The 15,231-nt window shown below is 39.5% G+C and overlaps 1 protein-coding gene across 2 annotated transcripts; it reads left to right on the forward strand.

Annotated features, from left to right (window-relative positions):
• The first annotated feature begins 7,103 nt into the window (after window positions 1-7,103).
• LOC147319016 (C-X-C chemokine receptor type 3-like) lies at window positions 7,104-14,838 on the forward strand. 2 transcript variants are annotated; one of them, XM_086309958.1, is made up of 4 exons: window positions 7,104-7,308; window positions 10,083-10,190; window positions 13,199-13,585; window positions 13,692-14,838. In XM_086309958.1, the coding sequence occupies exons 2-4, from the start codon at window positions 10,188-10,190 to the stop codon at window positions 14,424-14,426; spliced, it is 1,125 nt and encodes a 374-aa protein (XP_086166084.1). In that variant the 5' UTR covers window positions 7,104-7,308; window positions 10,083-10,187; the 3' UTR covers window positions 14,427-14,838. The 2 variants fall into 2 exon arrangements, with proteins under 2 accessions (XP_086166084.1, XP_086166085.1); XM_086309959.1 differs by lacking the exons at window positions 7,104-7,308; window positions 10,083-10,190 and adding an exon at window positions 12,051-12,352.
• The last annotated feature ends 393 nt before the right edge of the window (window positions 14,839-15,231 follow it).

A 15,231-nucleotide genomic window follows, 5' to 3' on the forward strand; every position in this document is an offset into this window, starting at 1 on the left:
CTCACTGTTTTTTGAAGCACTGCCCTCTAGTGGTCCTGGAGGGAACAATAAATATCTGGTGGGGAGCAGGATGAGCTGATCCCAACAAACCCAATATAGGACAAAGAGTTTGTTTGTGGGAAAATGAGGGACACGCTTCTAGTGCTGAAAAGGATGTGAAGAAATTTATTTTTTCTGAAATTTGACATTCAAAAATTCCATAATAGAATAGAATAGAATGCCTTTATTGTCACTATACAGTTGTACAATGAGATATAGAGCATCTCCTACTCAGTCTAAACATGCTGGGGGGGGGATACAGTTCTGCAGCATTATGTACATATGGATAGTATTAACATAGGGAAAAAACCATATATATATATATAATGTACAATATACAGGTAATATGTAAGTAATATGTAATAAATAGCGTTATGTATATACAGTTGAGTATTGCACATGGAATTGGTATAAATAGTATAAATAGTGTTTTGTATATACAGTTGAGTTGTTGCACGTAGAATTGGTATTGCACAGTGGTGGTCCATATAGAGGAAGTGGGAAGTGGGGGGCTGTGTTATCTGTGCATGTGTGAGTTCAGGGTGGTTATCGCTTTGGGGAAGAAACTGTTTTTGAGTTTGTGGGTTTTTGTGTTGATGCACCTGTAGCGCTTCCCCGAGGGAAGCAGGCTGAACATGTTGAAGCCAGGGTGGGAGCTGTCCTTGATAATGTTTGCTGCTTTGGTGAGGCAGCGGGAGGAATAAATGTCCATCAGGGAGGGGAGAGGGCAGCCGATGATCGTTTGTGCTGTCTTGACCACACTCTGAAGCCTCACTCTATCTGCTTTGGTGCAGCTGCCGTAACATACCGTGATGCAGTAGGTTAGCAGGCTCTCATTGAATGAGCGGTAGAAGGTCAGCAGCAGGTTGGAGTTCAGCTTGTACTTCCTGAGGACTCTCAGGAAGTGCAGCCGCTGTTGAGCCTTCTTGATGACCACTGAGATGTTTCCTGTCCAGGAGATGTCAGCAGAGATGAGGACACCAAGGAACCGGAAAGTGTGGACTCTCTCCACACACTCCCTGTTGATGTAGAGGGGGGCCAAGTCAGTGCTGTGTCTCCTGAAGTCAACAATGAGCTCTTTGGTTTTCTTAGTGTTCAGTGCCAGGTTGTTTTTTGAACACCATGCTGCCAGCTTCAGGACTTCCTCTCTGTACTCTGCCTCGTCTCCCTTCGAGATGAGTCCGACTACCGTGGTGTCATCAGCAAACTTGATGATGAGAGTGTTGTTGTGGGTCGAACTGCAGTCGTGGGTGTAGAGAGAACACAAGAGGGGGCTCAGCACACAGCCCTGTGGGGAGCCGGTGCTCAGTGTGCGAGTGGAGGAGAGATGAGGGCCGAGTCTTACAGTCTGGGGCCGGTTTGTGAGGAAATCCTTTATCCAGGCACATGTGAGAGGAGGGAGGCCAAGAGTGACCAGTTTGGTGATGAGGATGTCCGGGATGATTGTATTAAAGGCTGAGCTGTAGTCCACAAAGAGCATTCGGACGTAGCTTTGCCGCTGCTCTACTGTAGGTGACTCAGCACAGCGTGGAGGGCTGTGGCGATGGCGTCTTCTGTGGATCTGTTTGCACGGTATGCAAACTGGTGGGGGTCGAATTCTGGGGGGAGGTAATCCTTGATGTGCTGAAGGACTAGTCTCTCAAAGCATTTCATGATTACCGGTGTGAGGGCCACAGGGCGGTAATCATTCAGGCTGGAGATGGGAGACTTCTTCGGCACTGGGATGATTGTGGCTGATTTTAGACAGGATGGGATGGCTGCCTGATCCAGTGAGAGGTTGAAGAGTCTGGTGAAGATGAGGGTGAGCTGGTGTGCGCATGCTCTTAGTACCTTGCTAGGTACTCCATCTGCACCGGCCGCCTTCCTGGGGTTCACTTTTAGGAGCACACGTCTGACATCGTGCTCCGTTACAGTGAGTGGAGCGGTGCAGGAACCAGGTGAGGATGAGGATGGGAGCAGGGCTGAAGCAGATGAGTGTTGCTGTTGTGGTGTTTCAAAGCGGGCGAAGAAGCTGTTTATTTCCTCTGCCAGCTGCCCATTCGGGTTTTCTGTTTTCGCAGTGCTGCCTCTGTGGTTGATGATGTCTTGAATTCCCTGCCACACCTCTCGTGTGTTGTTGCTGGACAGGTGGGACTCGATGTTCCTTTTGTGGTCTGAAACAGACCAGCGATTAAAGGAACATGAGGCTTCTTCTTTTCCTTCGATCATAGTTTTACTTTCATGCATTCTCCATTTTGTCCCAGTAACATTTATATGAGCTCCTTACTGTTATTTCAGTTCAGGTTTCAGAGATGGTGCCATCCATCCATCTGCTAGCACATTTCTTTCAGAGCGACAGCTTTCTCATGACACTGACAGATAGGTGTCACCACAGGGGAAAACCCTGTGCCAGGTACTGTCAGCAAGTTTCACCCACTGGATGTTTGCAATTCTTGTGGCTGTCTTTCTTTCTCTTTGTGGTTATTTTTTTTTAAAGCCTATTCCAAAGAAATCTGCACAACCTTTGAAATCTGCAGTGACAAACATTTTTCCACTTTGCTGCAGCGTGGAAACTAAATAACACTTTAGCCTGCAGGAGACCCACAGTGAAACGTTTTGGTGCTTTTGCAGGCAGATTTTAGAAAACTATCTTCCCTTACGGTGGGTGTTGATTTTCAAAAATTAAAGGTAATCAAAATGTAGAACATTTTTTCAGTATGGGGAGAGCAAAGGACAAAAATGTGTTGCGGTCCCATATAAAACAGAAGGTGTTTTCACCCCAGTGAAAGGAGAAATGAAACCTATGAACTACGGCATAGATTTATAAAAAGGCATGCCCACTATGCATTTCCCAAATGAATGACAGTTTTTGTACATTTAGGCCGCTTGAGGCTGTCACAATGAATAAATATTATTTGAGATGGTTTTATTACTTTTTGTGTTTCCTTTACTTTTGCCTCATATTTTGATGTACATCATGGAGTACCAACACATCTCCCTGGAAGCTCAGATAACACAGCAGCTGTCATTGTGCAGTAGAAATAACTTAAGGTGACTTAACCAATTCTTAAACCAGGCAAGCATAATCTATGAAGATACATAACTGCAGCACACAAGCACATTGTTTTTGTATATTTTCTCTTTATTTTTACTTGCCAGTGAAGAATCTAAAACATTTTCCTGTTTGCTGCTTAGAGTTTATAAAAGAGCTGGAGCAGGATTTTGCACTTAATCTGGTTTCCTCTGTTTATCTTAGTTTATTAAACAGTCTTTGCATTATTTGGAACATCAATCCTTTAGTCACTGATGCAATCATACAGTAGATTTGTTTTACAAAACACTGTTCTGAGAGATGATAGCGGGGTATCCAACAGATGGCACTGCAGCACTACTGCGTGACGTACTCTGAGTGGTGATTGTTAAAGAGTGGTTCCCCAAAGGTGTGCCCCTTGAAATGTGGCTTCAACCATAAATTGTCGTTGCAACTGACCATAAACCTTTCTTTCTTCAGCTGGTCCCCTTAGGGGTTGCTACATCCATGAATCTTCTCTGTGGTCTTCCTCTTTTCCTCCTGCCTGGCAGCTCCATATTTAAGATAATTTTCCCAATATATCCACTATTCCTCCTCTGCACAAGTTCAAATCATCTCAGTCTTGCTTTTCTTACTTTGTCTCCAAAATGCTTAAAAGGAGTTGTCAACTCCAGCTCTGCCTCCTTTCTGTTTTATGTGTGCCATCATCTCCAAACCATCACCAACATCTTGTAAACTTTCCCTTTAACTGCAGTTGCATTTACCATTAGTGCACATCAAAGGCCCTCACTGGTGTCGATGAGGAAAACAAAAATCTGCGAGGGTGGTGGTGGTGGTGGTGGTGGGGGACTGCTTTTGTTTTAAAGCAAAACACAAGCAGCCAACACAATCTACTAACTACAGAGTTTTTAGCTTGGCCATAGTTTCAGCCTAAATGCCTCCACTGTGGGGAGAAGTTGGCTGACATGGTGCCAAGCAAGCTGAAAAGGAAACCTAACCCATCCTTTCTGAGAGAAACTTGGCTTCTCAAAGGAAAGGCTTGAGCTGAACAAAAGCTTTCACTTTATCTGATTTTTACTACACTTCCATCATGGTGAAATGAATATTCCTGCATTATCCACTGGAAATTTGAATAAAAATAACAAGGAGAGTTTTTCCAATGAAAACATCTTTGACTTTTATTAATGTGTGTTTTCTCTCTTTGTCAGTAAATGAATTAAACTCAGCCTTTAACATCTGTTTGCGACAAAGAGACCGTTACCAGAAATGTAGAAAATTTGATGATGGAGTGATGATGATGGTGTTGCTTTAAGAAAAGTGTTTACAGTTAAGAGAAGAACTGATGACACTGTTCTTCTGTGGGTAAGATATGTTTTTTTGTTTTTGGCAGGTGTGAATAATCCAGTTTAACCTTTAGTGTGTTTTTGCCTCAAAATACTTGAAAACCACTGAGCACGGTAAAGTTACCAAACTCAGAGACACTGTGAATTCTGCAACAACAAGTAAAAGAAAACAAATAAAAGAGAAAAATTCCTTTTAGAAGGACAGTGACAGCGTGTGGAAAATGTGTGGTTTGGTTTGTATGTGTGTCTTTTGAACAATCTTGGTAACGTTTTAAAAAGGAACCAAAACAGTGAAGCTCCCAGTAGCAACAATTCAGTGCAAGTTTGGTATTTTGGACAACAAACTGTAAAGAGGCTTCAGAAAGTCCTCATTTAACCAACCAACAAACAAACATGCATTTGCTGTGAAACTAATGCTCTTTTTCTGACAACCTCAACATTAAAAAATACTTTTTACTGTTAATAAAGCTGTGAACAGATGGCAGAACCCGAATGCAGTGGAAAATTACATTATTTTACAAAAGCATAACCAAATCACTGTGTCTGGACTGGACTCCATCTAGAGTTGACCATTTGGCTAAAATGGGAAATAAAGCAAGAAGGGCCTGAGTCAGGGAGGTGATCAAGAGCCCAACGCATCGCTGTAATAGAGGTTCAGTATTTCTCTGCTTCCTCTGGCAATCAGCTACTTGGAGACCGTGGTGAGGGTTTGACTTAAATGTAAAGTGAGCACATAAGGAAAAAATCCCCTGGACTAGCACCATCCTCGAGCCTTAGCACTGTAGTATGGCAGCGCTTCTCGGCAGAGGCACAGGGAGGCTGCCCAGAACTAAAGAAAAGATGAATGTAGTCCCACACAGAGGTACTCAAAGAAAACCTTTCCCACAGTGCATGTGATCTGAGAATAGGGCAATGGTTTAGCTTTCAGCATTTTAATGACCCAAAGCAAAAGATATTACTGAAGTAACCTCAGGAACTTGGTTCAGATAAGGTTTCCACCCCCCAGAGTATCTGTGAAGAGTCCAGTTCACACATTTCTGACAGGGCTCGAGAGCATGCACCACACTGAGTGGGGATAAACTGCACAAATCTACGTGTGCATTTCTGAGATATGCGAATTTAAAGGTCTTAAGTTTTTATTAAGTGAGCAATTTCATATTTTGACTTTTAATCAATTCTATAAAAAACACAAAAAATATTCTCATTGTTATTTATGGTTCATGAATTTTAGGCCATTTATGCAAGTCATTTGAGACATTTAGAAACTGTAAGACAAGTTATGCAGAAAGTGAAAGAGTCTGAGCACTTTCTGATGCAACTTCAGAAAGTGTTTTGTTTGCTGTATGTTATATTAAGCCACTGTAACCAGGGGCTACTGGGCTTAGTCATACAGACTTTATTAATACCCCAATGCATACTGTGATGGAAAATTTTACGATTCTCTTTTTCCCTGTGTAAAGCTGAACCTACTCAGTGAGAAGCTCCCTACAGTCTTATTCTTTCTCAGCGTGATCTTTCAGATATACCACATGTTGAGCTGTAAAGTATCTTTTGCACACTGACTTTATACTGTGATCATGGCAGATAGACACATAATCTAGACTTACGATACCTCTTTGTATAGCATGCATAATCCTGTCATGTATGCATGACAGGATTATGCATGCTGTGCTGTTGGCTGATCCCTTTGCAAAGTAAATTCAAACTCAAACTGACTGTTTGAGGTTTATTTCAGATTTCCATAACAAGCTTCAGCATTGACGCCTTGGTTGATTGAATGAGGGGTGTGAGATGGACAGAGACAGATCATACTGGAATAATCTATTTTTTTTAGCTTTACCTTCCATAGTTGAGACACAAAAAGGCCAAACAGTGTAGACCCTAGATGTATTCCCATTGTGTATCCAGAAATGTTGTTCTCAGAGGTCAGATATGTGAAATAAATTGTGATAATTCTTTGGGGAAAAGACAACAAACAAACAAAACCCCCGCACAAAAACTGATTGCCCGCTTTTGGTCTAGAGATTTGTCATCACAAGGCTGAGTAAATTCAGTGCTCAGGGAACAAAGAGTACTTTCTCAATGGGAAAGTAAATTGAGGACAAGGGTTTTCCGAACGTTTAAGTCTGTTGTGACTGTTTTGCCTGGTTGTAGCGAAAGACAGTTTGGATTTGAGGTGACATTGATAGAAATTAATGTGCCAGATAGATACAATTAAGCATTTGTGAGCATGGGGATAGGTCTGGTAAAGAAAATCCCACTGAAGACTGAAGAGGTGGATGCTGTTTATATGAGGGGAAAATATGGTGATGGTGCTATAAGTGTTACGTATGTTTGGGTAAAAAACTTTGGGGCTCCACAGAGAGGAACACTCAGCATGAGCTAATTTATTTGGAAGGAAAAAAATAGATCATAGAATAAAGAAGAAAAGAAACTGAAAAGACATTACATCTGTGGAAATATGAAGCAGAATGCTGGAACAGAGGGAAAGGAGAAGCTCAAGAGAAAAGTCTTGACTCATCACTTGCAAAAGGTCCTAGCAAATTTCCTACATAAACATCAAGATTGTGATTGAGGCGATGATGAGATCGGGGCAGGGCATTGAGAGAGGGCATACAGGGAGGCCATAGCAGCCATGTAATGCAAGACACCATCTCGTTCACACTGAGAATACCATCAGAACCCAGCAGAAGAAGAAAAAAGGAGAAAATGGACAAAGTGCTCCACCTGATGATCCAAACCCTGTACCGATCAGTTCAAGCTACAGCCTCTTTGCCAGAACTCCAGAGGATGAGGATGATATGACCTGTTTCAAGTGCTATCAGAAGGAATGCCTCAACCGGGACAGCATTGCCACAAGAAATGACAACGAGAGACGTGCAACTATTCTGACTCATCTGATACCTGAAGTTGACGGTACCACGCCTTTGGCACATGCACATGATAGTATACCAGCCTGAGCTCACACTTGAGTAACTCCTTCACAAGTTAGTGGCAACTAAGTTCACTCTATCAGTGTGTGGGAGTAAGTTGAGAGAGAACATTTTACTTTATCACTTGATGAACTGGAGAAAATCTAACTTTTAAACAGGCAATTTTACTGTCTGTCTGTTTTTAAACAACTTTTTTAGACTGTTATCTAAAGTGTTGTTTGTCATTTTTGAAAGCCCTCAGAGTAGTTAAACCTGAAGGGTTTGAGCCTAAATCTCACAGTGTCAGTCCTGATTGGCTGGTATTAATAAAAACTCATAATTTGAAAAGACCAAAAGTAGTTTCCAACTTTTAGCGCTGACTGAATATGTGGTGAAATAATAGGAACTGGGAATGCACACTATATAGACAGCAAGGTTTTTAACATGAATTAAAACTAGATGTGAAATATTTAGTTTTTTCAGTCAATTAAGGAAAAAACATGAAAAATAGATTCTGAGGGGAAAAATTATAACTCCTGAAATGATTTTGTTTGTTTGGAAAACTAAAATAAACCAAAAAATAAAGAGAAAAACTTCTTACTTTTAGCACTCCCCAGTTTGGTAATATTTGATATCACATTCTGCCTCATGAGGCTTTGATGCACATGCTTATTGAGACTTTAGAAATCTGTTGTGGCCGTGAAGCAGCCACACAGCTTAATGCACCAAATCTGATCCTTATGTGCTGCTCTCAAAGCACGGCAGTGACAGATGAGAGGATTTTGGCCCTTTTGGTCAAATATAGAACAAACATCACTGCAAACACTGCAATTTTATAAAATCCTGCCAATCTGCTGCCTGCTGCTCGGGAAGAGGAAAACAGCTCAACCTGACCTTTCAGCGCCTTGTATTTCCTGCCTGGGATGCCCCAGAGCTGAGCGTGCAGCTTGCACATAGAACACCTCCTCCCACTATTCACTGTGAAAATGATACTTTGAGACATTGCAAAACTTTGTCTTCCGTGTAATCCCAAGTTCACAGACAGGTGAAGGATGCCTTCCTCAATTAGGCTGAAGCCTGACTATCAGTAAGAGCAGACAGCAAGAGTAATGTGCTGTGCTCTACCAAACACCAGGTTATGGAGGAGTTCCTCAACTTAGCTTTGTTACTCTGCTCACAATAGAGTAGTAAAGTGTGATGGACTGATTTTCCTGTGTGCACCATGGAAGAACTAAGTGATTAATGCTCAGAAGAGGCTTATCTGTCACACCAAACCAGTTTTAACTGTTTGGTCATTACAACTCTTTTTGTCTGTTGTCTAGTCCTACTGTGTCTTAGACTGATGGTACTAAGGTTTAATGATTGTTCCCTGACAGCCAGCCCAGATGGTTCATATGATCATGGACAATCACGTAGGGTGTATGGCACTGATTTGATGGTAACTGTAATGTTGGGCGTTTTTAAGGGTGCAGCTTTAAAACCACACATTTAGCAATGAGATTCATTAATAATTCACTTCTGAATACATCATGACTGTGACAGGGTGGTGGATTTTGCACGCTTCCATCTGCAAAATAAACTGTACATATTTGTTGTGACATCAGCACTGTTGTTGAGCTCTGTTTTACTTAACTACAGCTGAAAGGGTGAATATATTTTTTGAGACTGAATGTCACACAGGAAATCCACAGAGGTGCTGTGAGTTCCTTCTGTTTACAAGTTGAACCTGCACAAGTGACATTTTTTTGTTGTTGTTGCTGTTTGTTTTGCCATCACTCAGGGATTTAAAATCAAGTACTGTTTTAATAGTTTATTCTGGGTGCATTATATAATGGTAGCAGTTTCGCAAAAACAAAACAAAGTAGCATTCACACCTATGACGAATTATATCCGAGGAAGTCTTTTCATCGTTAAATGTAAGTTGTATAGAGTGCGAGTGTGTACCTAAGCCTGTCCCCTTACCAATGAAGTGTCGAAACAAGCACGCTATCAAATAGATTTCCCAATATGAACTATGTCTTTCCTTCCCGACCCTTCTGTCAATCATAGATAGTCATGCATTACAACGGAAACCTTTTTCAGCAAGTGGCACAGGTTAGTGGCACACTAACCTACAATGTGGTCAAATTAACCGCCTAAGCAAAAGGAAGAGGTGGTTCAAGTTGAAGCCATTCTGCAAATGTTCAAACAGTTGCTAAAGAAAAATCTTGCCAAGAGGCTTATTCATCTTCTGTGAATCTTATCTTACATCCAATCACACCATCAACATCACACGAAGCCGATGGTATTACATCAGTGAGCAGATGTGATTGAACCTGTAAACTGGAACTGTGATTCCTATGTGCTATAGGAAATGATTCACTACTGCTAAAACTTAGTAATACAAAAACGATTTTAGGAATTAAAACTGCCAGTTTTCTTCTCTCAGTTCCTCAAACTGCCCAAAACAACATCTCAATGGTTTCACTGTAGCTTAAAAAAAACAAACCTCAGTTTAGAAGCACAGATTTTATGGTGAACAAACAAGTTTTAATTAGTTTCTTAGAGACAAAAAAGTAGTATTCGTGTGTTTATATTATATATTTTTGTTTGTATCAGAATGTTGTCATGTTATGTTAGATTTGAATGACTTGTGTTTAAATCCCACTGTTTCCAGCGTGCTGCATCCCACTGCAGAATGAACCAAACAGCCAGACATGCATGCTGCTTTGTAAAATGTATAATCTGGGTCACAACAGAACTGTTTTCTAGCTGTGCTTTTCTCTCTTTCTCTGACAGGTACCTACATTTCCATTTGCCTCTAAGATGAATTGCATAAGAGCTGCACAACCAGCCGAGGAAAGGTGTGAAAAACAACAGGAACACGATCTGAAGCTTTTGTAAATGGTAAGGGGAAACAGACATTTGAAACCAAGTTCTGTCACAGGTGTCATCTTTGCATGTTTGGTGGCTGCGTACAAAGCATGAGCAATACAGTGAAAAAAAAAAGGTGTGAGAAATATCTTGAGGTTTTGGGGGAAGGTAACTAAATCTTTGAAATGCTGATCTTGAAAATGATATAAAGTGAGATTTAACACTGATATGAGTGTCATAAAACGCTATCTTTTTTTTTGGTTTGTTAAGACATGCCAGGAGCTTATCTATCAACATGTAGCTGTTCATTCATAATTTCAGTTTGTTTTTTTCATTCATTTTGACGAGACTGTGTAGTCCAGGAGCTTTATATGAATGGTGTGAATTGCTGCTGTGTCTCTGGGCATGCATTCTGCACCAATATTCTTCACTACTACTGTTCTAATAAAACCAGAGTGTGATTTGTTTGTGTAAACAGACATGTAAGACAAAAAGATGCACAGCATGACTACACTATTATTTCACTGCACGTTCAGTCAGTTTTATGTTCTCTGCATAGAGTCTGCTTTTGAAAAATATGATAGTAACATAAATTAGACCTATAAAAGGGTGCTGTAGGGCAGTGGTTAGCACTGTCACCTCACTGCACGAAGGTTTCTGGTTTGAACATCAGTGGTCTCCAAAGGCATTTCTATGTGTGCATATCTTCCGTTGCCACTTTAGAGAACTTTTTCTTTTCTAAATTAGAAATAAGTGTGAATGTGTCGCCCTGACATGAGTAACAAGAAGAGTGCATTTACAACAATATTTGTGTTGTAATTTCTTGCTGTGAAAACTGTTTTAAAATTTGGATTTCATGTATGTTGTTTATTTTATATGCATTTCTTGTCCTTATTGCAGTTTTTCTTGATTGCTTGAGCACATTTTAGAATTGTTTTTAAGTTTTCAGGCCTGAAGCAAACAAATGCAACAAAACACTGGTGCACAATTCAGTTAAAGCAATACAGAAACGTATATTTGATCAACTTTTATGACACTGTCTTTCAATTTTGTGGCAAAACTAAATGGATGTATGCAAAGTCCATTACTTGTGTGCTATGACATTGTCATCTAATCTAAATTTGCAGTTTATAAATTTAACATATTCCAGAGAGCGTTTTACAGCTTTCAACTGATGTGTGAGGACATGTGCACATGCATGAATAATACATAACAAGTTAAACACTGCAAAATATACAAATAAGACAATCAGACACTACTCACTGAAATAAATCTGGTCAAACTGCATGATGATGGTTGATCTTTGGTGGTGACAGAGAGCTTAAGCTCATGTCTACCCCCCCCAAAAAAAGCTTAAAAAAAAGAACCCCATCAACATTTGTGATCAGTGGCCAGAAACAATGTGCCCGAGCTTGTCCAGGATCAGAGCATATTTGCATGTAATATATGTCAAATACATATGACAAATTCAGCACTCAACACAATGCATTTCTTTTAAATCGTGTGTTTCTCTTAAATGGCAACAAATTCTGAAACACAACTTCCAAACCAAATGAAACTGATGAGTGTTTTCATTTTTAGTCTCTGATTTCACAGAAACGTTCACGGAAAGTGCGACTACGTTACTCACACAGTGACCCCGAAAGTGTTTTTACGTATTCATATCTCCACATTGGTGTAAAGGCCCTTTACTACTACTTTAACATAAACAGAAGGGCGACAAGGAGAAAGAAAATTTTACAATTTTTTTGAGAATTTATAAATATGTTAAGTTGTTTCTATTGTAGGCTTGTTTCAGACATCTGAAACACATAGTTTAACATTTTAAGTTTGTTAATTGTTTTTTTTTAAATTAAAGGATAAAACTTTATTCTTAGCGTCTCGGAAAAAAGAGGAAATAAAAAATAAAACTTTTTAAAAGTAAGACGTTTCTTAAAACTGTCTTAGCAATTATTTCATTAAATTTCTGTAAATCATCAGACTTCTTATTTACAGCTTATGAGAGTTTTCATACTGTCATAACGTACCCTGTGAGGTGGAGGAGGGTTTTTTTTTTGGTTTGTGTGCCTGAGCCTTTGTCTTATGTCAGCTTCCTTTGTAGTAGCTTTAGATGCTTTTATCGGGACTGCTAGAGGTAGAGCTCTTTTTCGCAGGGCAGATTTATGTGATCTACAATATCAGAGACTCCTAGTTTGGTATGTTTTTTATTTTATGCTGTTTTCAATCAGGCTATACTAGTTAAATTTCATGCATTTGTCATTCCTTGTTGTAAAATTTCAGTTGTGCTTACATAAGAGTACACACATTACATTGAACATTTAAACTGCACTCTCCCCTCTCTGCACAAATGCATGCAGTTAAGTATGTAATTAAGAAATAATTAAAATCGGTTTGTATTGAAAACAATGCAAACGATGAATTCTGCATAAAAATTCAATTTGCGTATAATTGAATTTTGATGTTTGCATTGCTTTCATTGTGCTCATTTGTTTTTCTGTTTGTACGCACACCTTTAGCTCACAGTGACAGACCACAGCATATTAAACTCTGATGTGGTGTGAAGTGTTATAGTTTGCTATTATATTTTTGTCACTGAGTAAGTTTCCAGGTTTTGTAAAGATGAGATGTGATAGAGCTCTTTTGAATCCTTTACTTTTATGTTTATTGATATAATAAATTCTATTTATTAAAAAAAAATATCACAAAACTTGTATATATGTATGTATGTTCATGTGGTGTTACTCTGTCCTTACAGTTATGACATTATTTACAAAACACGGTGTTTTTTACCTGCTTATAATGTGATCATCAAGAATATCTAAATGACCAAACTAAATGCTAGATAGATAGATAGATAGATAGATAGATAGATAGATAGATAGATAGATAGATAGATAGATAGATAGATAGATAGATAGATAGATAGATAGATAGATAGATAGATAGATAGATAGATAGATAGATGATAGATAGCACCACCATGTGGTAGAAAACATTTGTGCTGAAACCAAATTAACGGCCTTTTCTCTGTCTGTCCACAGATGATGGAAGATGAAAAGATTACAGTGACAGGGGAGGACCTTGACTGGTCTGATTTCTATGAAAACTATAACTATTCAGACTCGAATGGCTCTTATGAAGGGGGTGATATTTGCGACCTGACTGAGAATGTGAATTTTGAAGCTGTGTTCATACCAGTTCTGTACTCTGTGGTGTTTGTTGTTGGTCTACTTGGGAACGGATTGCTGTTGGGAATACTGGCTCGGAGTAGGAAGACCTGGAGCGTAACAGATACCTTCATCCTCCATCTGGGAGTGGCAGATATCCTGATGCTGGTGACGCTGCCCATCTGGGCAGTACAGTATGCCCAAAGTGATGGATGGACTTTTGGTACTCCCCTGTGCAAGATCGCTGGAAGTGTTTTTACAGTAAGTATTGTGCTGAAGTAAAGATGCAGTGAAAAAATCTGTACTTTCAATTAATTTAGCAGAGGTTTCAAAATATGTCTTGCTCATCTCTCATTGATTTCTTTAGATTAACTTCTACAGTGGGATCCTTCTCCTGGCCTGCATCAGTCTGGACCGCTACCTGTCCATCGTCCATGCTACACAGATGTACTCAAGGAAGAAGCCTTGGGTTGTTCAGGCCAGCTGCCTGATGGTGTGGTGCTTTTCCCTGCTTCTCTCTATCATTGACTGGATCTTTTTAGAAGATGTGTTTGATGATAGACGAGGCAGAAGAGAGTGTGTTCCCAATTATTACAAATTTGGTGAGGAGGCTGTATATAATTGGAGGTTGGCATCACGCATGATTTATCTCATAGTGGGCTTTGTACTTCCTTCTGGTGTAATGATTTTCTGCTACTCCTGCATCCTGGATCAGCTGAGGTATGGAGCCCAGAGCCATCAAAAGCAGAGAGCTTTTAAAGTTATTGTGGCTGTGGTGGTGGTTTTCTTTATCTGCTGGACCCCGTACAACTTCACACTCTTAGTGGAAACTATTCATTTTGATAACAAAACAGAAACTTGTTCAGGCACAACATCTCTGGAGAAAATTAAGACAGTGACCACCTGTGTGGGTTTCATCCACTGCTGCCTCAATCCCATCCTGTATGCTTTTGTGGGTGTGAAGTTCCGCCGTCAGCTCATGAGCATCCTCAGGTCTCTGGGCTGCAAAGTGGCAAGTGCAAAAATCCAGTCTTTTGTCAGCAACAGGAGAAGCTCCATGTGGTCCGAGTCTGCTGAAACTTCCCACTCACTTGCTATCTGAGAAAGACAAAAACAACAAATCTGACTGACCTAAACAAACATGGAGACAAATACATGAACATCAGCGCATACAACTTGTGTTTGTATATTTTTTGTGTTACATTACCTGAAATCAGCACTGGTTGTTTGCTACAGTTCTTAGTGCACCAGTAGTTGAATGTGACAGGACAGAAATAACTCACACCTGCATTTGTTGGCAGTGTATGAGATTTCCTTTCTCTGTTTTCTGGGCAGTATTGTAATAGAAATAAGTTATGACAGCACGAGAATTATTAATGTAAAGAGCTACTATTTTATCTTAAAATGTTTTAAACATGTATTTTATGCTACATTTATTTTGCATATTGATTTATATTTTATGTGTAAAATGTTCAAATGTACAATAAATCTTTATTATCATAATAAAGTCTGTTTTTAAGATTATACCTACAGGACCAACAGACCTATTAAAGGAATCTTTGATGCTTATTCATTGAAATAAATACTTATTCTTACAGCTTTGGAAGGAGTTTTGGGAACATATATCAAAATTACAAGACAGTTCATCAGACAGTGTGTACAGTCCTTTGATGAGGTGTACTGGTCTCCAAGTTCCAGTTTCTATTTGATGCCTGGTGACTAATTTGATGAATTTTTCTTTATCTGACAGAGAAATTGCATGAAAGTTAATTTTCTTTTATCTTTGTACTTAAAACAACAACCTAAAATATGAATAAAAAAGGACACACATTATTCACATACAGATATGTAGTTTGACACATGTCAACTAAAATCAAAACCTGTTTTAAATGTCAAAAGAATCTGAA

Source organism: Aulonocara sp. 'chitande type north' Nkhata Bay, linkage group LG11 (genome assembly GCF_057382095.1).
Source record: "Aulonocara sp. 'chitande type north' Nkhata Bay isolate Kocher_YH1m ecotype deep benthic linkage group LG11, A_spYH_male_GT1.1, whole genome shotgun sequence".
In the NCBI taxonomy this organism is placed as follows: Eukaryota; Metazoa; Chordata; class Actinopteri; order Cichliformes; family Cichlidae; genus Aulonocara; species Aulonocara sp. 'chitande type north' Nkhata Bay.

Excerpts from the sequence above, each read along its gene's own strand:
- LOC147319016 (XM_086309958.1), top strand. Across the intron at positions 13,586-13,691 it reads TCGCTGGAAGTGTTTTTACA|ATTAACTTCTACAGTGGGAT; the intron begins GTAAGTATTGTG and ends TGATTTCTTTAG.